The sequence below is a fragment of the Fulmarus glacialis genome, unplaced genomic scaffold (genome assembly GCF_000690835.1).
Source record: "Fulmarus glacialis isolate BGI_N327 unplaced genomic scaffold, ASM69083v1 scaffold8677, whole genome shotgun sequence".
NCBI lineage: Eukaryota > Metazoa > Chordata > Aves > Procellariiformes > Procellariidae > Fulmarus > Fulmarus glacialis.
In genome coordinates this window covers 190492-209765 of record NW_009224144.1, presented here as the reverse complement: position 1 = coordinate 209765, position 19274 = coordinate 190492, and the positions used below count along the sequence as shown (strand labels likewise).

Sequence of the window (19274 nt, the reverse complement as noted above, 5' to 3'; positions counted from 1 at the left end):
CAGGAAAATTTTAAGTGAAGTAACTGCAGTATAAAATGCTTCTAATGCAAATAAAATCCCAATAATTTGGTATATAAAACTGTGCTTCCAAATAGAACATTCATACAATGCATACTCCAAAATGGATTTTTGGGGAAGGAAGGTTATTTCTTAGTTTGTTTTCATATTTTGCTCATTACGTAACTGCAGTCGTGACCCATAGTAACTTCTCATCCCAGCGTGCAGCTGTGTACCCGTTATTGATTTCAGTGCATTGTTTGCCACGAAAAAAAAAGATGGGAAATGCTGCTGAATTCATCTTCCAGACCCAGAGTTGAGGTTGTGAGAAAGATTTGTTCAGAACCACAGAGGAACTATGCGGCAGATTTGGTAACAAAGAAGAGGTGTCCCCTCTCTGAAAATGCTTGTGTAACTGCTAGGCCCTCTTTTTCCAGTAGTCATGGGATGCTGTCCACTTACTACTTTTCTTTTGTTCTCAAGTTCTGCCAATCCCTTCCAAAATAAATCTAACATGATGAACAGAAAAATCACAGAATTGGAGTCCAGGAGGAGAGCTCTGAGACCTTACAAAATGTGACTTAGATGCAGTTTCTTTCCTTTTAAACCAAGTTGTCTCTGAGTCAGGTGTCTCCGCAGATCTGGGAAGACATAACCAGCCTTCCAGGTTACAAGGTCCAGAAATCACCTGGATGTCTCTAGACCAGAATAACGTCATGAACTCAGTAGACAACAGAATTGGTGTAATACAGGTCATAAATGTGAAATGTGTACTGCTATTCACTTATGAAATATTCTACTTTACCTTGAAACATATATAATGCATCCATTAACTAATTATAAGATTCTAAAGGCATGGATTACATAATGGCATCACCATCAGAAGGATCATCAAAGGCAGATAACGGGAAATTTTAAACACAAGAGACCCGAGAATCCAGATATTGCCACGAATTGTAAACTTTATGAGAAAATAGTAAATCCGTCAAATTAGGGAGCTAATGAAATTGTATAGTAAGGGTCTTTCTGGCTTTGATGAGGGTTGATGTGTGCACAAGAAGTCTTTACTTTAAGTAAAGACTAGTCTATAATTACATACATTCACAATGTAAACCCATTTAACATTGATGTTTATCTTTTCAGTTTTATATATTTTAGGCCCAGAAACCTTTGAGTGCTTAATCTGTTTTCCAGTCATATCTATTTACAAAATAATAATTATTATAGTTACAAATTTATATCCTCAGTGAATAATATCAGGAAATAAGGATGGGTGATCAAAAAGTGTTCAGTACTGCTAACATGTTGCATTGATTTGTATTGTCACTCTCCAGAGCAAATCCTGCAATGAAAGGAACTTGGCATATGCAGCAAAAGCTGTAGGTTACTTGCCAGTAGGGCCGGTATGGTTTGGTTTATTGACTCTTGGTGCATTTCTGTGTTGTGGATTACACAGCTGGACAGGAGCAGAGGGCATGAACCATTGCCACCTGGTTGTTTAGGCAGGGCTCTATGCCGTCGTGTGCCGTGAGTCGGATGAACTGATACAAGTCTTAACTGCTAAATTCGCAAATAGCATGAATCCAAAAGTAGCATTGTCTGGAGTTGGTGTATTTGAAGAACTCAAGTTATTTGCAGATGAGTTAGGTTTTGCTTGAATCTACTTTAAAAAATAAAATAAAAATCAGTGGCATGTGTGCGTTACTGAGTTACTGTTGTAGAAATTAAAAAAAAAAATACAAAAAGGCCAGTATAGTGGTACTGTGATAATTTCTTTGGTTTTGCAGGCATGAGCAGAACCTTGCTTCGTATGTACAGATGTCCTTGCTCAAAGTGTTTGGAGGCAGGGTGACTGGTTCCCTGCTTTAGCATCCATCATTTACAGGGTGGTCAAAGGCTTCTCAAAATTTACAGCTTCATTCAGAGTAATAGGGTACAGATTAGTTCCATATCAGCTATAAGGCCTAATGTTCTTCACTGCTGCTGTGTTGAGATAACGACAGCACTTTCTGGATCACTGGTAGAGTTCATATCCTGTGTCTTATGATATATCTTTTCTTTGCCTTGTCTACTTTTCTTTTGAACTGGTGGAGACAAAAGACTACAGCCACCCCTTTCCTTCTACTGATCCTGCCACCTGACACATTCCACGCAGTTGTGGGTTTTTTTTTTAATGGATGATGGTGTTTGAATATGTTAGCAAAGAAAAGATTCTCCTTACACTGTGATTTCAAGAATTTGTGCAGGGCCAACCGAAGCCTGACTTAGAGTGCATGCCTGTACTGACCAAATTTAGACTGCATGCCAAGTTTGGACTTGTGCTTATAGCGTAGTGTTAAAAGTAAGCAAAACAAATTCAGAAATGCTAGAAATAAATGTGGTGTTGTCCCTTCCAACTTAAGTGGTACACTCTTTTTGAAACTTAATGGCACATTGAAAATGAAGAAGAAATCAATGGCTTCTATACAAGTCATTGGAAGAATGATTTTCCCTTTCCTTTCACAACCTTCTATACACACACATTTTCCCATACATTACCACAGTTGTCTAGAGAAGAATTTCTATAGAATTCATCAGAATCCATTTTCAGTAGTGTTTTTTCTTTCTTTTAACGGTATCAAAAAGGTAATTTTTGTGGAGAATGAATGATGATATGGATTTTTTTTTTTAATGTTGTATTGGAAGGTGAAAATTGGTGTGCTCTAAGAAAAAGAAGGTAAAGAAGGTGTTTTATTATTTATCTCCAACACCCTTATTTTCCAGAAATCTTTATGCACAGGAGTAATTTAGGCTATGCATAAATGTAGTGTAAAAACTACAGCCATGGGAATTGTATTCAAACACATGAAAGTGTGGCTTGTTTTAACCTGAAGCAACATGAAATTGAATCATATGAGTATATGAGTATATAGCAATTTTATTGTATATCAGTTCAGGCAAAGTACTGTGTAGATTTATATTTGAGGATGTTGGTATAATAACCCATGACCGCTATCCCAAAGTACTGCTCAACTCCCTCTTGCTTTTGCCATAAAAAGCAAAACCCCATAGATCTTAACTGATGGAGCTCTACAGCCTGAAGAAATGGAAACGTCCTTTACTTGATTTTAAATGTGAGTGAAATATTATTTGCTAAAACGTCATTAGACATGCTCAGATTCCCTTAACCTTGGGGCATATTTATTAAAGATACTGGCCAACTTATTTATGTATTTAGGAATAATTAGCAAGTGAATATGCAAGATGTAAGGTATGGAGTATTCTGCAAGGAAGCCGATATTTAACTAAATGCTAATTTCTTTATTAGTGAAGGGATACATTCGATTACAGTTCATACTTTTAAAATACCTCAAACCAAAGAGAAACCAGTGTTTCACATCCACAAGGATGTGGAAAATGCAGTCAAGATGCTATTAGGTACTTAGTGGTTTGCTCTGAACCAGATTATTCTTATTCTGAGTGTAATTTTGGATATTGAAATAAATATCTCAAAACGTAACCAAATGAGGACCAGGCAGAGCTAATGGAGATTACTTTTCAATTTAAACAATGTTTTGATTCAGATACAATTAAAAGAATACATTTTGGGAGGTCTCTAGTGAGAGTTATGGTATTAGTGGGACAAAAAGTGGTTTGGTATTTTAAAATCATTTTGTTAACCATGTTGTGTGTATGAAATACATTTGTCGGGATGCTTTGGGTTGAAACCAACTTCAGAACTGCATTTAGGAGCCAATTAAGCTCATTACAACATTAATGAGGAAATAGAGAAGAAGATGGCTCAGAATTCTAACAAGACTTTTCAATGTTACTGGCTTATAACAGTAATTAACAGATCATTTCTTGAAGAGAAAAACTTTTCAAAAACAAAAATGTCATGGGTTTAGGAAAAACTATATTGCTTATGGCTGTGATTGTCTTTGGGATCAAGGACCAAGAGAGATTTTAAAATTATTCTAGCTTATGTCATGAGTAACTTTCTAGTACTGTCAGATTAGATGTATATTTTCTGAGGCCACTCTGCAGAATAAATTTTTAGAAATGAACACGACATAATTTTCTTAGTTTAAATGTCTTTCAAGTTTCTGTTTGTAAGACCTATAAGTAGGGGATGAAACAAAATCATTTATTAAGTGATAGGGACACTCTGAATTGAATCAAGATGAGACTGAAATGAGGTTTATTCTGTATGAAAAGAAAGGCTTTTAACAAGGTCAGTTCCGTTACTTGGTTTTACACCAAATCTGCGTTGATGCAGTTGAGGGGAAGGTGAGCTGTGGCATAAGGGCAGAAGTGGGCAAGAGGGAATGTCAACTTTTTGGACTGGTTTTGTAGAAATCTAAGATTCAAGGAAGCTTGCTGTGGAGCAGACTGGGAGCATCGTATGAGCCGTGAGGGTGATAGAGCTGAGAAAATGGTAACACATGGTTGAGGTGGTAGTTTCTTATGCTGCTTTAGTGTAAGTTTGAAGTGAGTTGATCTGTTAATGCACTTAGATTATTAAAGTGTTAGGGGGAGAAAATAGCAATTAAATTAATGTATAGCTACTATGAGAAAGAAAGTACAGATGATAATGAAGTAACTTCAAAGAATACTTTTTTTTTTCCCTACACTTTGTCTTAAATCTGTTCCCTATCAATGTTTTCAACCAATGAATGACAGATTAGATTAGGAACTTGCGGTTTAACCCTAGGAGTTTGGAAGAAGTGTTAATGACATGCGGGAGATGTGTAGCAGGGGGGTTGGATCAGTTTTAGCCCGGTACAGTTTCTCTGGAACAGAGGTGAGAGAGGATTAGAGAAGACAACAGAAGTGTAAAGGAAGCTGTGATGGCCTCAATTAGCAATGTAACCTTCAAGAATGAGTAGTTGCTGTGCCACTAGAAGAAAGTGACGAAATTTTTGTCACGCTGGCTGGGAAGTTGTAAAACAATGTTATTTTCTGCCAGGAGAAAACCTTCCATTTAAAGGTAAATGTGTCAGGTGGACAGCATCAACTGTACTGCTGGTTCTTCAACAACAAGTAGTAGTAGTAGTGAATGCAAGCTTAGGCATTTTCATTCTCATGTGTTGACACCAAGATGTATCCCTTGGGGGTTACAAGGTCCTTGGGGACCTTCTCTGAATACAATTGAATTGAAGTATTAATCAGTTCTAATAAAATTGTTCTGAAAAGTCTAATTGGAGGAAATCTTGTACAGGTGAGAAGAAGAATCCAGAATCTTGATTTGGGTGTGATTTATTCCTGTCTTTGAATGTGCTGAAGAGGGCATCCCAAGTGTTGTGTTAGATGCCATTTTGGAGAAGGTTTACCTTTTTTACCTCCTAAGTATAATTTATTGGCCCTTGTGCAAGCTTTTTGCTAGTCTCACTGCTTTTCAACATCAAAGTTGAATAGGAATCTATCAAGGACTCACAATCCTTCAAGAATGAGTAGCTGGTGGATAACCAAGTGACCCCAGAACAGGAGAGATGAGGCTCTTGCGTGAAGTTTCACTGTCACTAGAGAGGGGAGGAGGGGGAATCACTGAAGGAAAATATTTTAAGACAATGCAAGTTTATACTTCCTAATGCACACATTTTATTGCTCCTGTAGATCTTAGTATAAAAGCCTGTGGTCTTTGTACACAGTACTACAGGGCAAACCTGGAACAGCAGGCAGCATTTGCTAAGTGATGGTTGTGAGCCAATATTTGACACAACTTCTCCGAGTGATTTATGCCACTCCTAGATGGGGAAACACTTCACCAGGAAAATAAAAACGGCAGGAGAATTATGTCATTGGCACTATCATTGACTAAAATTAATTGATGATGCAGTGCCTTCATTATGATGAAGGACTGGGTAAGGATACAGTTCATCAGAAAAAACAGTGACCAATTTGTAGCTTTGCTTTACTTTCATGTGTTTATACCGTAGAAACTGATGGATTCTAAAAAGCACAGAAGTATCATTTGTATATGTGGTTTGGGAATACAGCCCTTGTTAATTGAAGGTATAATAAGAAATTTTATATTGGGCTTCCTATTGACTAATAAAGGTATCAGGAAATTTGTTTTCCAGGAAATTCTCTGATGTTTCAGTCTCTCTTGTTATTTCCCATTAATTGTAATTTTAATCCTTGTTTGCGTCTTTTCTGAGAGCAGAACTGCAGCTGGTCTTCAAATGTATGTGGCAGTTTGTCCAGGAGAGATACAAATAACTTCCACGCGTCTAGAAGATTTTCAGTAGCTCTTAATCAACGTGCAAAACTGATCCTTCAGAAAAGAGGCACTAAGTTGAATAGTAGTACCCTGTATCTTGTGAATAGTAATAACTCCTTGTTTCGGGGAAAAAGAATATGATGGTACAGCGATTGAACTGGGCAAGAGGAGGGAAATTGGTTATCCCAATTGGCAGCAGCATTGATTTGTGCTTCTCTAAGCCATAGCTTGGAAGTAGTTTGTTGACCTTTAAGTAATCCTGGACTTTCTGAGGCAGTACAGAAGGCTGCTTGTGTACTAAACCATTGAAAATCATGCAATTGAAATAAAATGGCTACCTTGGTTATCTTGAGTAGGGCACAGAAATGGCAATGAACAGATTATCTGGAAGGACATGGAGGTATTGTTGGGTGCTTTTACTGTTGCTGAACAATACTACTTATTTTCTTAAAGCAAAATAGCACTCCATAATATTACCACAGGAAATCCTAATACTCTGGTGATTCATAGCATAGAGGGTTGGGGTTTTTTACTGTTTGTTGTGGTTGTTGGCGTAGTTTAAAAAAAAAAAAATCAGTTGTTTGCTATCAGCTGGAAAGATTTGTTTGTTTTAGTAATATTCAATCTTTCATAATCTGTGGTCTTGCTAGTCCCCCAAATTTCCATGCTTTTATTAACTAGCTGTAGAACTTCTGTCACTTGTATTTCAGCAATTACTTCCAAGTACTGACCATGAATACCTAACTGGCTTCTGTGGTGAAAATGCGGTTCCTAAATTACAGATGTTACTTTAAAAGAGCCAGTGTGTTTTACACTGACAAACATTAATAACTTTATGAACTAACATCCCCTGGAGTTCAGGGACATTTCAAAATGTGAAGTATTTGTTTGATTTACGAGTTAAGGAGAAGTTTCTGCTTCTTTATGAATGTAATTACTCCCTTGCACTGATCCTTCCCAGATTTTTGTTTTGAGTTTTGTGTTTACAGTCCCCAAATTAGGCGGTTTCATTTTTTTGAAATGTTTTGCATTTAACAATTCTAGCTCAAGCATATATAGTATTTCTAGTGTCCTAATAAAAATAGTTACAGTTGAACTTTTGTTATAAATGTTTTCCTGATATATTCCAATCTGGCACTGCACATTCCCAGGTGTGATCCTCTTGAGCTGAAATTTTTCATGGTTAGTTGCAATGTAATTACTTTTTGATGTTGCAATATAAAAATAATTACTTTTTTTTTTTACTTGAGTTTTAAGAGTAGACAGTATTTTTTCCCTGTTTAAAGTCTTTCAGGTGCCTTTCTGCAAAGATAGGCCAACACTAGTACAGTCTTGGAAAAGAAATTTCCACTTAGCTCTTGCTTTTTTCAAAAGCCAAGGAAGATAGCCAGAGAAATACTGTTTTTGTCATAACTGAATGATTGCATGATTTTTTTAACATCATGCAGAGCAGTGTTTTCAAATGCTATTTTGTGGAACAGGACATCTTATATACTTCCTAAATGAAATCTTCAGTTACAAGTTTTCAACTTTGGCATACAAAGTATTTATGTCCAGTTAGCCTTTTCCTTCTTTTCTGTTGTCTTCTCCTTGTTCCCAAAGGAAACAAGGGAAGAAATGGGGTTCTCATCCAATGGACTTGTCTGTGCCACTCCTGTTCAATCTAATGAAAGATGGCCAGCCTAGAAGTCGCTGCCCAAGTGTAATATCCCATGAAATGAAAATTACCCCATGGAGGGGCACACATATTTTGCTCAAACTTTAATATAAAACTTCAATTTTTGCATTTCCTAATTTTTGTCTGTGTGTGCTTAAACTCATAATGCTGACCTTATATTCTGGTAAGATTATTTTTCATTTTCTAATCATTTTATTCTTCCTTTTTTTCTCTCCAGTATTAAAATCTAATTTTTGTGTGTGAAGCTGGTGTGTAAAGTATAATTAAGTTAAATGGATTTATCCCTTTTAATAATGTAAAACTTAGCTTCAGTCAAACCAAGTCATCAGCATAGTTTTAAAAAAATGCTGTGAACCTTGTTGTCTTTTTTTTTTTTTAAAGCTCCTATGTACTGTAACATAACCTACTCCAGGTAATTATCATATATTATAGTGGTTGCCATTAGTGACTGCTATAATTAAGGTTGCAAATCAGTTTCCATTATAATCCCTTGTTTTCACACAATCATAACTTGTCAAAACACTAGCCTTTGGGACTAAAGTTTTCCGCGGTTGTTCTGCTTAGAGGTAAATTTGTGGGGAGAGAGGAGGAAAAGGAGTTTGAACTATCCTTACAGCAAATCATTGTCCGGTCATTTTGCGTTATAGGATCAAACTGCATAGCAAGGAGGTAAATAGTTACCGTTTCCAGAGAGTAGAAAAACCTAGAAGAAAGGTTAAAGGACAAGCGGTACAGAACTGCCTTGAATTTTGTTGCACTTCTAATTTTGACTAGCCCCGCTGCTATTTTGTTTTGCAGCATCTCTGCGTAACGCAGCAAACAGTATTGTCTTACTTTATTAGCATCTATGTCCCACAACGAAACTGCACTATGTCAGTTTTACTGATCATCAGATGACAATCAGATTACAAAGGTGGAGAAGAGATACAATGGTCAGTTGTGGATTCATGATTCCCATTGTGAATCCCAGTCCTGAATTTGACGCTGGTTTGGGGGGGGGAAGCTTCCCTAAAAGTGAAGTGGGGAGGCAATATAAGAAAACATTTACTGTGATTATTTTCCCAGGAGTAGCTCTTAAATATCAATAACTTCAGCAGTGCTCCTTCCTGGGTAGAAAATAGCACATTCCTGTATCACTGCAGATAACCCTGTATGTAAACTTTTTATGGCGACCACGATGCAAAACTTGCTTAAGTTCCCATTTATAGTATTTTTGGTATGACTTGACAATTTATTTTATCGTCTAAAGAGATCACATTTTAAGGCACAATATAAGGGAGTGCTTGGGCAGGCAGAGTTGAAGGATAAGCTTTCAACCCTAACATTCATTTCCTGTGCTTGTTTTATCATCCCTAACATTGCATTAGCACTGTTTCTTTGCATAGAATTCATTTTAAGAAATGGTGATTGGTTCTTCCCCTCAGCCCTCTGGGAAAGTATTTTAATTAGTTTCGTGAGGTACACGATAATAAACTGAAGTACAGTTACTGAAGAAAAATTACAATTTTTGTTACATTCAGAAATTGCTCCTCCACTAGCCTGTCTGCAAACTGTTGTTATGTAAACATCTTTCTTTATAAGATGTTGTGAAATACTGCAAAGGTACGATTTACAGATAAAATAAAATAAATCGTAACATAGAAAAAAGCATAAGCCTTCCAAAAGCTCAGGTTTTGGGAGTCCTCATTGTCTGCAGAGGGTCCTGTGAGTCAGTGAGATGTCTTGCAGATGGGAAGGTTTCCACATCTGGATTCTTTTTACCAATTGAGGTCTTTGATCTGAAAATGTTACAACTTTCCTATGCCCTGTGATTTGTCTGGCAAGATGAGTTATTTACAAATGCAATTACTCTTCTGACAACTCAGTTTTGAGTGTGTCAGTGCTGAGGTCCTGATCTGTAACCCACAAGGACTGCTGGTAGTCCTTTTATTGGTTTCGGTGGGCTTTGATTCAGATATTTGGACTTTGAAGCACCCCAGGTGGATTAGGTAAAAAAAGGCTTTTTACAAATTATTATGATTTAAAGATTTAGGATTCTATGTGTCTGAAATAATTTGACAGTGTTTCAAAGTCTTGTGAATTTAAGTAAGTTTCTGATCTTTGTGTCTTTTCTTTTATTTCTCCAGTGGCAGATGAAAGCAAAGTTGGTTTGTTGGCCGGACACAAATCGGGTAAGCTGTTCTCCTATTTTGGAGGAAAAGTCAGCAACTTAAAAGTAGTATGGGCAGTAAATGAAATCAGCTTACAGATACTGTGGTGACTAAGAGAGTTGCAAGTTAAGGCATTACTTTGTATGCACTGACTCCAAGTTGTACAATGATGAATTGGGGATTGTTCTTCGCCAGGCACTGTATGTAGCCGAGTCATTTGCAGGAAGAGCTGTAACTTTTTTTTTTCAGTGCAGGTGTTGTAAACTGAAGAAGGTGCCCTTTCAAATAATAAGGGCAAGTGCAACGTGTCTTTTGGAGTGTGGAAATTTAAACGATACACATTTTGAAAAATATAAATATTTCTTGCTTTTTCTCCTTGCTCTGAGTTCCACTTCCATTACCAGGAATATTGAAGATAACACTAAAAAAAAATTCTACAGATTAAAAAAAAGAATGTCAAAGCTTTTCCTTTCATTGTGCCTTTGCAGTAGAAAAAATTGTGTTTTTCTTAAACTTTTCAGGCCATAGAAATAAAAAAAATAGTCCATACTGCTGTCATTAATGTACGTACTTACTAAATAAGTTCTGTAAACCACACCATGATAGTATACAAATTATAGTTCTTGTATTATAAGAACTTTCAAGGAGATGTCACATAAGATTGTCATTTTTCACAAGTTGTGGATGAGCTGACATAAGAAACCTTAAACTTTTTAGAAAACTCAAGTTATGCAGCAATCTCTTCTGATGTTAGAAAACCCTGAAATTTCAGGTTGCCCCTTTGTAGCATGATTGCATGTTGCCTTTTTCCACCTCTTTGATAGAACTAAAAAGCTGAATTCATGTAAAGGAAGGTCAACTATGAGATTCCTGATTGTTTATGGTATTCCTTCTCTGTGCAACTGGTGTCCTTCTCTAGTGCTTTAGTTCTCTGGTGTGGATTTTCCTTATCTGAAGACCTTTTCCTGAACTTAGTAGACAAATTCTTCTTAAATTTTTTCTGGCATCTTTCCTAAGTCTGTGAACTTCTTGGATTCTCTTTCTGAATCAAGAGGTAGTTCATATGTCTTGTAACATTATCACTCCTGGGGAGAAAAAATTCTTTCAACTTTTTGTTTTGGGAATGTGAAAGCTTCAAAGAAATGATCTTGTCAACTCGAAGAAGCTAGGGGTGTTGCCCTTGAGTTTTTTCCTGTGCAGAAAAATTATTACAAACATTGCAACATCATGCAGTTTTCCAAAGATCAGTGGAATTCACTGCTATCAAAGAGTATTGGAAGGAAACCTGGTGAGATCATAACTCCTTGGCAATCAGTTGTTATAGGTACATTAAGCTTTATAATACCACTTCTAGCAGCATTTGATCTTTCTTCTGCACACTTCTCCAGATTCATGAAAACCATGGCTTTGAAAATTTTTCTATTTGAAGACACCTACAAATTTTATATGAAAATGTGGACCCATGCTTATTGAACTTTGGCTTGTTTGCTTTACTTATCCTTCATAGACCTCTTACATGTACCTAAGATCTTTTTTCATAGACTAAAATCAGTGGTCAACAGATCACCTAAGGAATAGATACAAAGATCCTACAGGTTGTTTCTCTTTTTCCCCTTCAGAATAAGAGGAGCTAGCTAACTTCTGAGAAGGTTGGAGTGTAAATGATTTTTCTTGCTTCTGTCCACTTCAAATACTGTTCACTTACTGTTGAAAAATATTTCTCCCTTCTCTATGTTACATTTCCTAACCCTTCATGAAGAGAAATCAAGCTGCAGTTTCAGCTTTCTCATTGTTCCAGTCAAATACTTATTTTAAAGGTTTGTTCAAGAACATGGCGTTCTTTTTCTCTGGTCCCTTTTTACTGTATGCTTTTTGGAATTATATGTCATATACGTATCTTGCTGGCATTCAGTTACATCAGAGAACTCTTGTTTTAACATCTTTCATTGTGCTGCCTTCCTATAGGTATAGGTACCTTTAAGAACGCGCCAAGGGAGACATTGCAGCTTCTTGTGCTGGGAGCAAAACACCGTTATTTTCTCATTACAGAATGAAGAGCTTCCATCCTATTCTAGACTTCAGGAAATTAAACATATTTCTCTACAGAATTAATTATCACCTACTAACAATCAATGCAATTATCCCTTCTCTCCTTCAACATGACTTGTTCTATGAAATACGCAGTTGAGTAATTCTCTCTAGGGAAATATCCTTTCTATTCCTTCTGGGGCAGTGGCTCTTCAAGCATTTAGTCTCAGCTTTTGGTATAGCTACTGTATCCCTCACATTTTACATGTTACTGAGCAGCAGCAGGAGTTAGTAGCGTGTGTTTCAAAAAGCGTTATGACAATTCTTCAAAAGACCAAGGCATTAGAAGGATCTGTAGCTGTAGCCCCATCTTTCTGTCTTTTTATATATTGCACCCACAAATAGCAGTTCCTTTTTTTTTTTTTCCTTAAAAAGTAGATTTGATTTTTAGAAGCAGGTCTGGACACATCCTGAGCTTGTAAGCATGTTCTTTGGGAAGATGGCTGGAGACTTTTTCCTGTATTTCTCCCTCACAGAAATGCATCTGTGAATTCTGGTTCTCATAGCTGGCCTGTCCTTCATCCTGCCAGATAGAAGACTCCTGCAGTGCTTACAGGTGTTCTTAGTGTTGCAGATGTTTTCCACAATACCGTTGGCAAAAGCACTGGAGTGCTGCATTGATGCAGCCTACCTGGCCCTTTCTGGAAAAGACCAGAGTTCAGAGTGTGTGTGTGTGTAAGACATCCTTTCTGGATCCTCTGGGGAGGATTTTGTCCTCTGTAAGCTTCCTGTGCGCTCAGCCATGGTGTGTCCGCATTCCCTAAACTCAATTCTAACGATGAGAATGAGAAGCAGACAAGTGGTGCCTCTATCTTAAAGCAGAGATCCCCCCTGAAAATTCATAAAGATGAAAGATCAGCAAACTTCAGCTCAGTTTTTCATGAACTCTTAGCTTTTCAGAAAAGCAATTCCAGGACAGCTAGGAGCATACCCTTCATAAGGAGGGGCAAGACTGTTGTACATCAAATATAACCTGATTTATATCAAATACTGAAATTGAGTACTGAATTCTTTGCAGCTATTTTTATTTTTTTCTAAAATTCTTTTTTTGTGTTCTGATTTACTGCTTAGATAGTTTTAGTATGTATTGACTGTCTGCTAAGGTCTCTGCTGACACAGCTCTTTCGGATGATGTAGTGCTGGAGAAAAGCTGATGAGTCTTTCTTTATGAGCTCTGACATATTAATTAGCAAAATGGGCAAAAAAGCTTTCCTATTTTTATTTTAATGTCACTAGACCATGCATTTGGCTGGGGTTATGTTTCGAGACGGTTTTGAGACAAGATGAGTTGAAAATCTTATTTTCTTGCTGGCTGCTATGTGAGGAACATGTGACTGGGCTATGGATTAGTACTAGCAAGACTGAATGATACAGGGGTAGCTCTGGTACCAAGCTGAATTTGAATTAATGCTATATGGCAAGGGATAGGGTTAGGACCTGAGTAGGAAAAGGCCCGTTGGGATAGTTTGAAGGATGCTTCTGGTAAAGTTTGCCCCTTACTGTTAATTTTGCTGACAGTGCGGTTACCAAGTTACTCTTCAGCCGGTGGGTGGGATTAGTGTTCTGGGAAAGAAGGCTTGAAGAGGTAGGCGTGCAGCTAAATCCTGCAAGGTCAGGGCTTTGATGAGGTCTGAGTGCCGACACGTCTGGTAGACGTCCAGTTTGTACTGCTTTGTGTATGGGTAACTGAGTTGTGGTTAAACTGGGCTTCAGACTGGGACTGGAGAGAGTTTGGAATAAGGTAGGTTAAAGGTCTTGGTGTATCTCTGCATCCTTTAATGCCAGGATGTATTCTGCATTCAATAAATTTTACTGAGGTTTTGTTAAGGCTAGGATGAGGATTAAGATCATGGTTTAGGACACAGGAGTGGTTGAATATTGGTAGATTTTATATGACCCACTGGAAATAGGGTATGGGAAGTGCAACAGGTTAAACTTCATCGTTACCTTCAGAAAAGGCTCTCCAGCCTATTGCAAAAGCCATGGTTGCATTGGTAGGTGAAATAAGTCTATGAGATGCTAAAATTGCATCTCTACAAGTGTAAGCTGAATGTCCCCTTTGGCTTTAAAGTTGAGTGGCACAGGATGATCCCCATCTGTGCTCTGAGCCTCTATTGTAAAATGGCTTCAGGTTGCCTCTGGAAGCAGTGCTTGGTGTGTCCTAACTCCTGAACCATTTCTAGGAAGTGTTTTGTGAGAGCAGAGCTGTTATAACACTTTTATAGTGTAGATGATTACATTCTAGTAAACTCAGGTGTGCCCAGCTGCTAAATTTGCAAATAAAAACATAACCTATGATTTCAAGCAAACCATGGCAGCACTGGGAGATGTGCAACGTGATTTTCCCTTAGTTCAGCCAGTGCAGTGCTTGGTGTTATTCCAGTTTGACTGACACAAAAATAAGTGCAAGTATCTTTCTATAATGCTTCAGTACTCTGTATTACCCATAACCCACGCCTCTCTAAGCTTTGCATCGTTAAGCTATTGGTGCTTTATTGCTGGGAATATTTTTGCAAGATTTTCTTTCTTTTACTGTTGCCTTCACTTTGGGCTTCTCTCCCTGGATGATTATTTTCTCATGGTGGTAGTGTTGTTACTATTGTTATTATTATTATTATCAACTTTGATTGTGATTCTCCAAGCAAAGTATTCCTTTGACCATATAGTTCCAAATAAATTGCTGTCATCTGAGAATCTGTATCGACTTACAGAGCCAAGAAACAAAAATAAGATTCCTTTTTCCTGCAGGTCACTTACGGAGTTAATGTTTTCTTTTATACTTATGTTTGGTAAGGTCTAAAGTCAAAGATTTTACATTGAATCTATTATATTGTTGGGGTTTATAAGGATTTCTAGTCCAGAAGTTAAAATGCTTAGCTTTCATTGAATCTCTGCCTACTGTTATTTTTTTCTTATCTTCAAACACAGCTTGTCTAGTGAAACTGGGATGATACATTAATTTTCTTAGTACTCTATGCCACTATGGCTTTACTACCCGTTTTTAGTGGACTTTATTTTTTAAGGTTGTTTTTTTTTTTAAATGTGTATAATGGTTTCCATGTTACAGATTCTTCTAGCCATCTGCATTGGTTAGAGCTGCGGGGGGGTGGGGGTGGGGGTGGTGGTGTTTAGCACTGCCTAGTTGCACAAGAACCAAAACTATGCTGTGACCAAGCCTATGGGGGACAGGACAGCACAATGTTGAACTGCTGGGCTGCAGGATTTTTTCATGTCTTAATGGTCAAAGTCTGGAAGTCTGTAGGAATAAATCCCGAGCCTCCAACTTTCATGAGCTGACTCTTAAGAATTAGCGTTGAGAAAAATGCTCTGTTAGTATCATCTAGTATTTAAAGTGCTGAATATAAAGGATGAATGTTTAGTTGGAAAAACTGTCATTTGTCTGTTGGAACTTCGTGTATTTTAACCTGTCAGAGATAGGAAAGTGTATTGAAACAAGATGAAAACAAAATTAGAACTCTTGTCAAGTTCTAATTTTTTTTTTTTTTTTTTTTAAGCAAGAGAAGCTCAAACTGGACATTCCAGATATTGATTATTTTTAAGAGGCTATTAAAAATGGGGCTGATACAGCAATCTCTCTCTTCCCTGCTCCCCCCTCCCATCAAATTGTATGTATTTCTGCATGAGAAGTTTGACTTTTTTTCACTGACTCAGGAAAAGGAAGGCTGGACACTTAGCAGTTCCTGTTGTGCTTCAAACAATTATTCTAAATTAACGGACTTGCTGTATTGTTGAATTTGAGTGAAAAGCAGTTTGTTGGTCAAAATCTTTTCTGAACGCCAGGCTGGCAGTCTTTACAGTCCCACATGCCTGCCTGGCCTGTGTGGCTGATGAACAGCTCGAACCTAGTTAGATGGTTCTCCTCTATGGAGGGAAACAAGCTCTCATTTTCCCTCTGAGAAGAATCATTTTATGTCCCAAGTAAATTCACCAGCTGTAACTATTCCTTTGACAGCTTTTTCTTCTTGTTTTTGAAGACTTTATTAGCTGTGTGATGATGATTGTTGCGACCCCTTTTTTGTTAGGTCCTGAGAAAGTCATCTGTTGATAAAAATCCCTCGCTTGAGGGTGTGGTTTGATGTTACGATGTTGATCTAAAAGCCTGCTGCTGCTGAAAGAGGCAGTCTTAGTCACCATACCTCCTACCCGCAGCTGCCTGGTTCCCACTGCTTCTTTTATTCCAGTCCCACAGCTTAGCCGGTGAGATGGTTGAGAGCGCTAAACCAGTCAAAAATCTAACCCAAGAAAGACAGAAGTGAATAGTGGTGGGCTTATCTCCTTGAACCACTCATTTGAGAGAGACAAGCTTGCGTGCCAGTAGAAGGGAAACTCGGCAAGTGGATGGACATGAGAACTTTGGCTTTCAGAGGCAGCTGGCTATTAAATCACCTTACCTGCCATGTCAAACCATATCCTTATTAAATTCAAATGTCAAACTTACATTGTTTGGTGGGTGTTGTTCTTTTTTTTATTTTTATTTTTTAAAGACTATTTTACTTGCCATGGATAAAATTACTTTCCCAGTGGCGGGAGCAGGGAATGAAAAATGGCAATAAACCTCTGCAAACTGAAGAAGAGCATCCCTACTGTCTCATCCTTGAATTGCAAGAATCTTCTCTGAAGTCACTTACTCACTTTGATTTTATGAATTCTTTGTGTTCTGTGACTGACTCTTAGCGTGCATTGTATTAAGATATGTCAGAGCAGTGCCCGTTGATCTTTCTTTAAACTACAGTCATTAAAGTGAATAGATCTGATCTGCTGAGAACAATAACAAACTTGCAGGGGAAACCTGTTTCCCTCAATGTTCTTGTGTGAGATTTAGGACCTAGAGCAGAGCTGAACATAGACCAACTGCAGCATGGATGCAAATTCAAGGATCTATGATTGAGGTTTTATAACATAGCATAGTTGATTTAATGTTTTCCTGTCTCCTGAAGAGGATCCTGTGATACCCTTGTATTCGTAAATGCCTAGCCACATGTTTCTGCCCCCTTTCTCTCTATGCCAGTGATGAGCTGTTGTGGGGAGAAAAAATAATTCTGCAAAAAAGAACAGTATTCTTCTGGTTTAGCCAAGGGAGCAAGAAAAAGGAAGTTCGGGAGAAGAGAAGAATGATTTTGTAACTGACAGTTTTTGATCCCGGGATCAGCCTGAGCTGAAGGAAGTTGACTGGGGTGGAGGGGGTAGAGATGACACATCTGAGGGAGAAAGCACGGATGAAAGAAGGTTTGCAGATCTTCAGAGATGCCTTTGTGCTGAAAGAAAGGAAGGTGGGGGAGCCAATTTGAGTCTCTATTTCTTGTCCTGAAGACTAAACTGAAAGTGAGTTTCTGAGAGGTTTGTTTAATGGCCAGTGAAACTTGCTGTTAAAGGGCTATGGCTATCTTTTAGCTTTGTTCAGGCTGCTACACTCTGGGTCTGGTCCTGTCCTAAGGAGTGAGAGAAAATTGAGCAGTCCTTGGGAGCAGCTGAGTCTGACAAGCAGGGAGAAGCTTGCATATGGGCCAGATGGAGTGAACAGGTAGCTCAGACAGAAAGGAGGACAGTTTTCCTTAAGAACCACTGGGACTGGGTAGCATTTCTTTCAGTCCAGCTGATCACAGAAAGCTGTTGAAGCAGAGAACAAATGACCCTGTAAAAGCATAAGTTGAGCAGAAGCTTTTATTTCACTCTGTCTCACCCAGCAAATGTGAATTTTCAGTACTACGGAAGTGTAGTAAAACAACCCTAGTTTCAACAGCAAAGCCCTTTCCATGTTCTTCCCACTTTAAGAACAAAAGTGCATGTACATCTACCTGAAAGTCCTGGACAACTTGGACTTCTCTGTGAAGGAGGCTTGTGCCCTGAAATTGTACCAAAGATAGATATTTCAGTGTGACGTCCATGAAATGAAACTTAAGAGTTCCTGCAGATAGAAACTGTACAGAGTGCTCCTTGTGAATACATGGCAAGGGAAATGCCTGCTAAAGCTGCAACATTAAGTTTATTAGAGCAAGATGCTGGAGAGTGATTCTGGGCGTCAGGAATGACTCTTTTTTACGTGTGGGTAAACTTGGAGTGGAAAGTCTGCATGGCAGTAATGATGGCCTTTTCTCCGAGGAGAAGGCCTGGTCTGGCAGATATCCGAACTGCAGTCTTCAAAAATAAACAGTAGAGGTGAAAGATTTACTACTTTTCCATCACATCTCAGCAATATGGGAATTATGCATCACCCAGTATGAATGTTGGCATCCAGGGATTGCAAAGCCATTTTTCTTGGGGAGTATTCTTTGCTCCAGGAGCAGAGAAAGGGGCAGGAACTTTGTTTAATGTGACCTGGGAAATTTCATGCTCAGCAGTTACCCAATGTTACAGCTCCCTTACGATACAGAAGTAGGAGAAGTGACTAGGAAGAAAAAAATCCAACATACAAGAATTTTATCCAGCGAAGGTACCCATACATTCATATTTCTTCTACCTCCTTTTTTTCCCTCTCTAATTTCCTGAAGTGATTCTGGGCATATTGTATTATTAACTGAGGCTTGGGGTGTGTTTTGACGTTCACACTTCATAGTTGCCATTTCTCCCCCTGGTCAGCATTGCTGAGTGGTGTTCTGTGCAGAATTCAGTGAAGCAAGTCAAGAGAGTATTAAAAACCCCAGAACATTTAAGTAGTATGAAACGAAGTAAAGCGCAGATTTCTAATAGTTGTAATGAATGCATCCATTTACCGTAAGGCCTGCTAGTATTTGAAATAAGTGGTCATCTTTCTGTGGTAAATACATTGTCTGTGTCAGCTTGCAGTGGACTGAAGGAGAGGAATGCCTGCAGAAGTCTGTATCTGTTGCGCGCTGAAATACTCTCTCTAGTAAATGGTGCAGCGCTGGCGTAAGTTATCAGTTGTAGGCTATTTGGGGCATGCATTCTCTTCCTGAGACCTGGCGATACTTTTCCCCGTGACTGTCTGTGCTGAGCCTGCCACATTTCATGTCTTTGCTGAAAGTTTCTGCTTTGAGTTGGAGCTTCCTACTGCCTCATATTCCAGGTTGTTTCTGACATGAGGGTAGGAGAGCTTGTAAATATGGTGGATGTCTCTATATGAGGAGTGCTATATCAGGCAGAAATAAAGCTTTCTCTGAAAGCAGAAGCAGTGTAACTG

General features: G+C 38.2%; 1 protein-coding gene across 1 annotated transcript in view; it reads left to right on the top strand.

The window, feature by feature from the left end:
* Positions 1-19274, top strand: part of PARD3B (par-3 family cell polarity regulator beta) — a gene marked incomplete at its 5' end in the record, with an annotated part of 291514 nt that overhangs the window by 107733 nt on the left and 164507 nt on the right. Inside the window, one exon of the mRNA XM_009582067.1 lies at positions 10004-10048. Within this exon, the coding sequence (XP_009580362.1) occupies positions 10004-10048 (45 nt within the window). The remainder of the gene's footprint in view (positions 1-10003; positions 10049-19274) is intronic.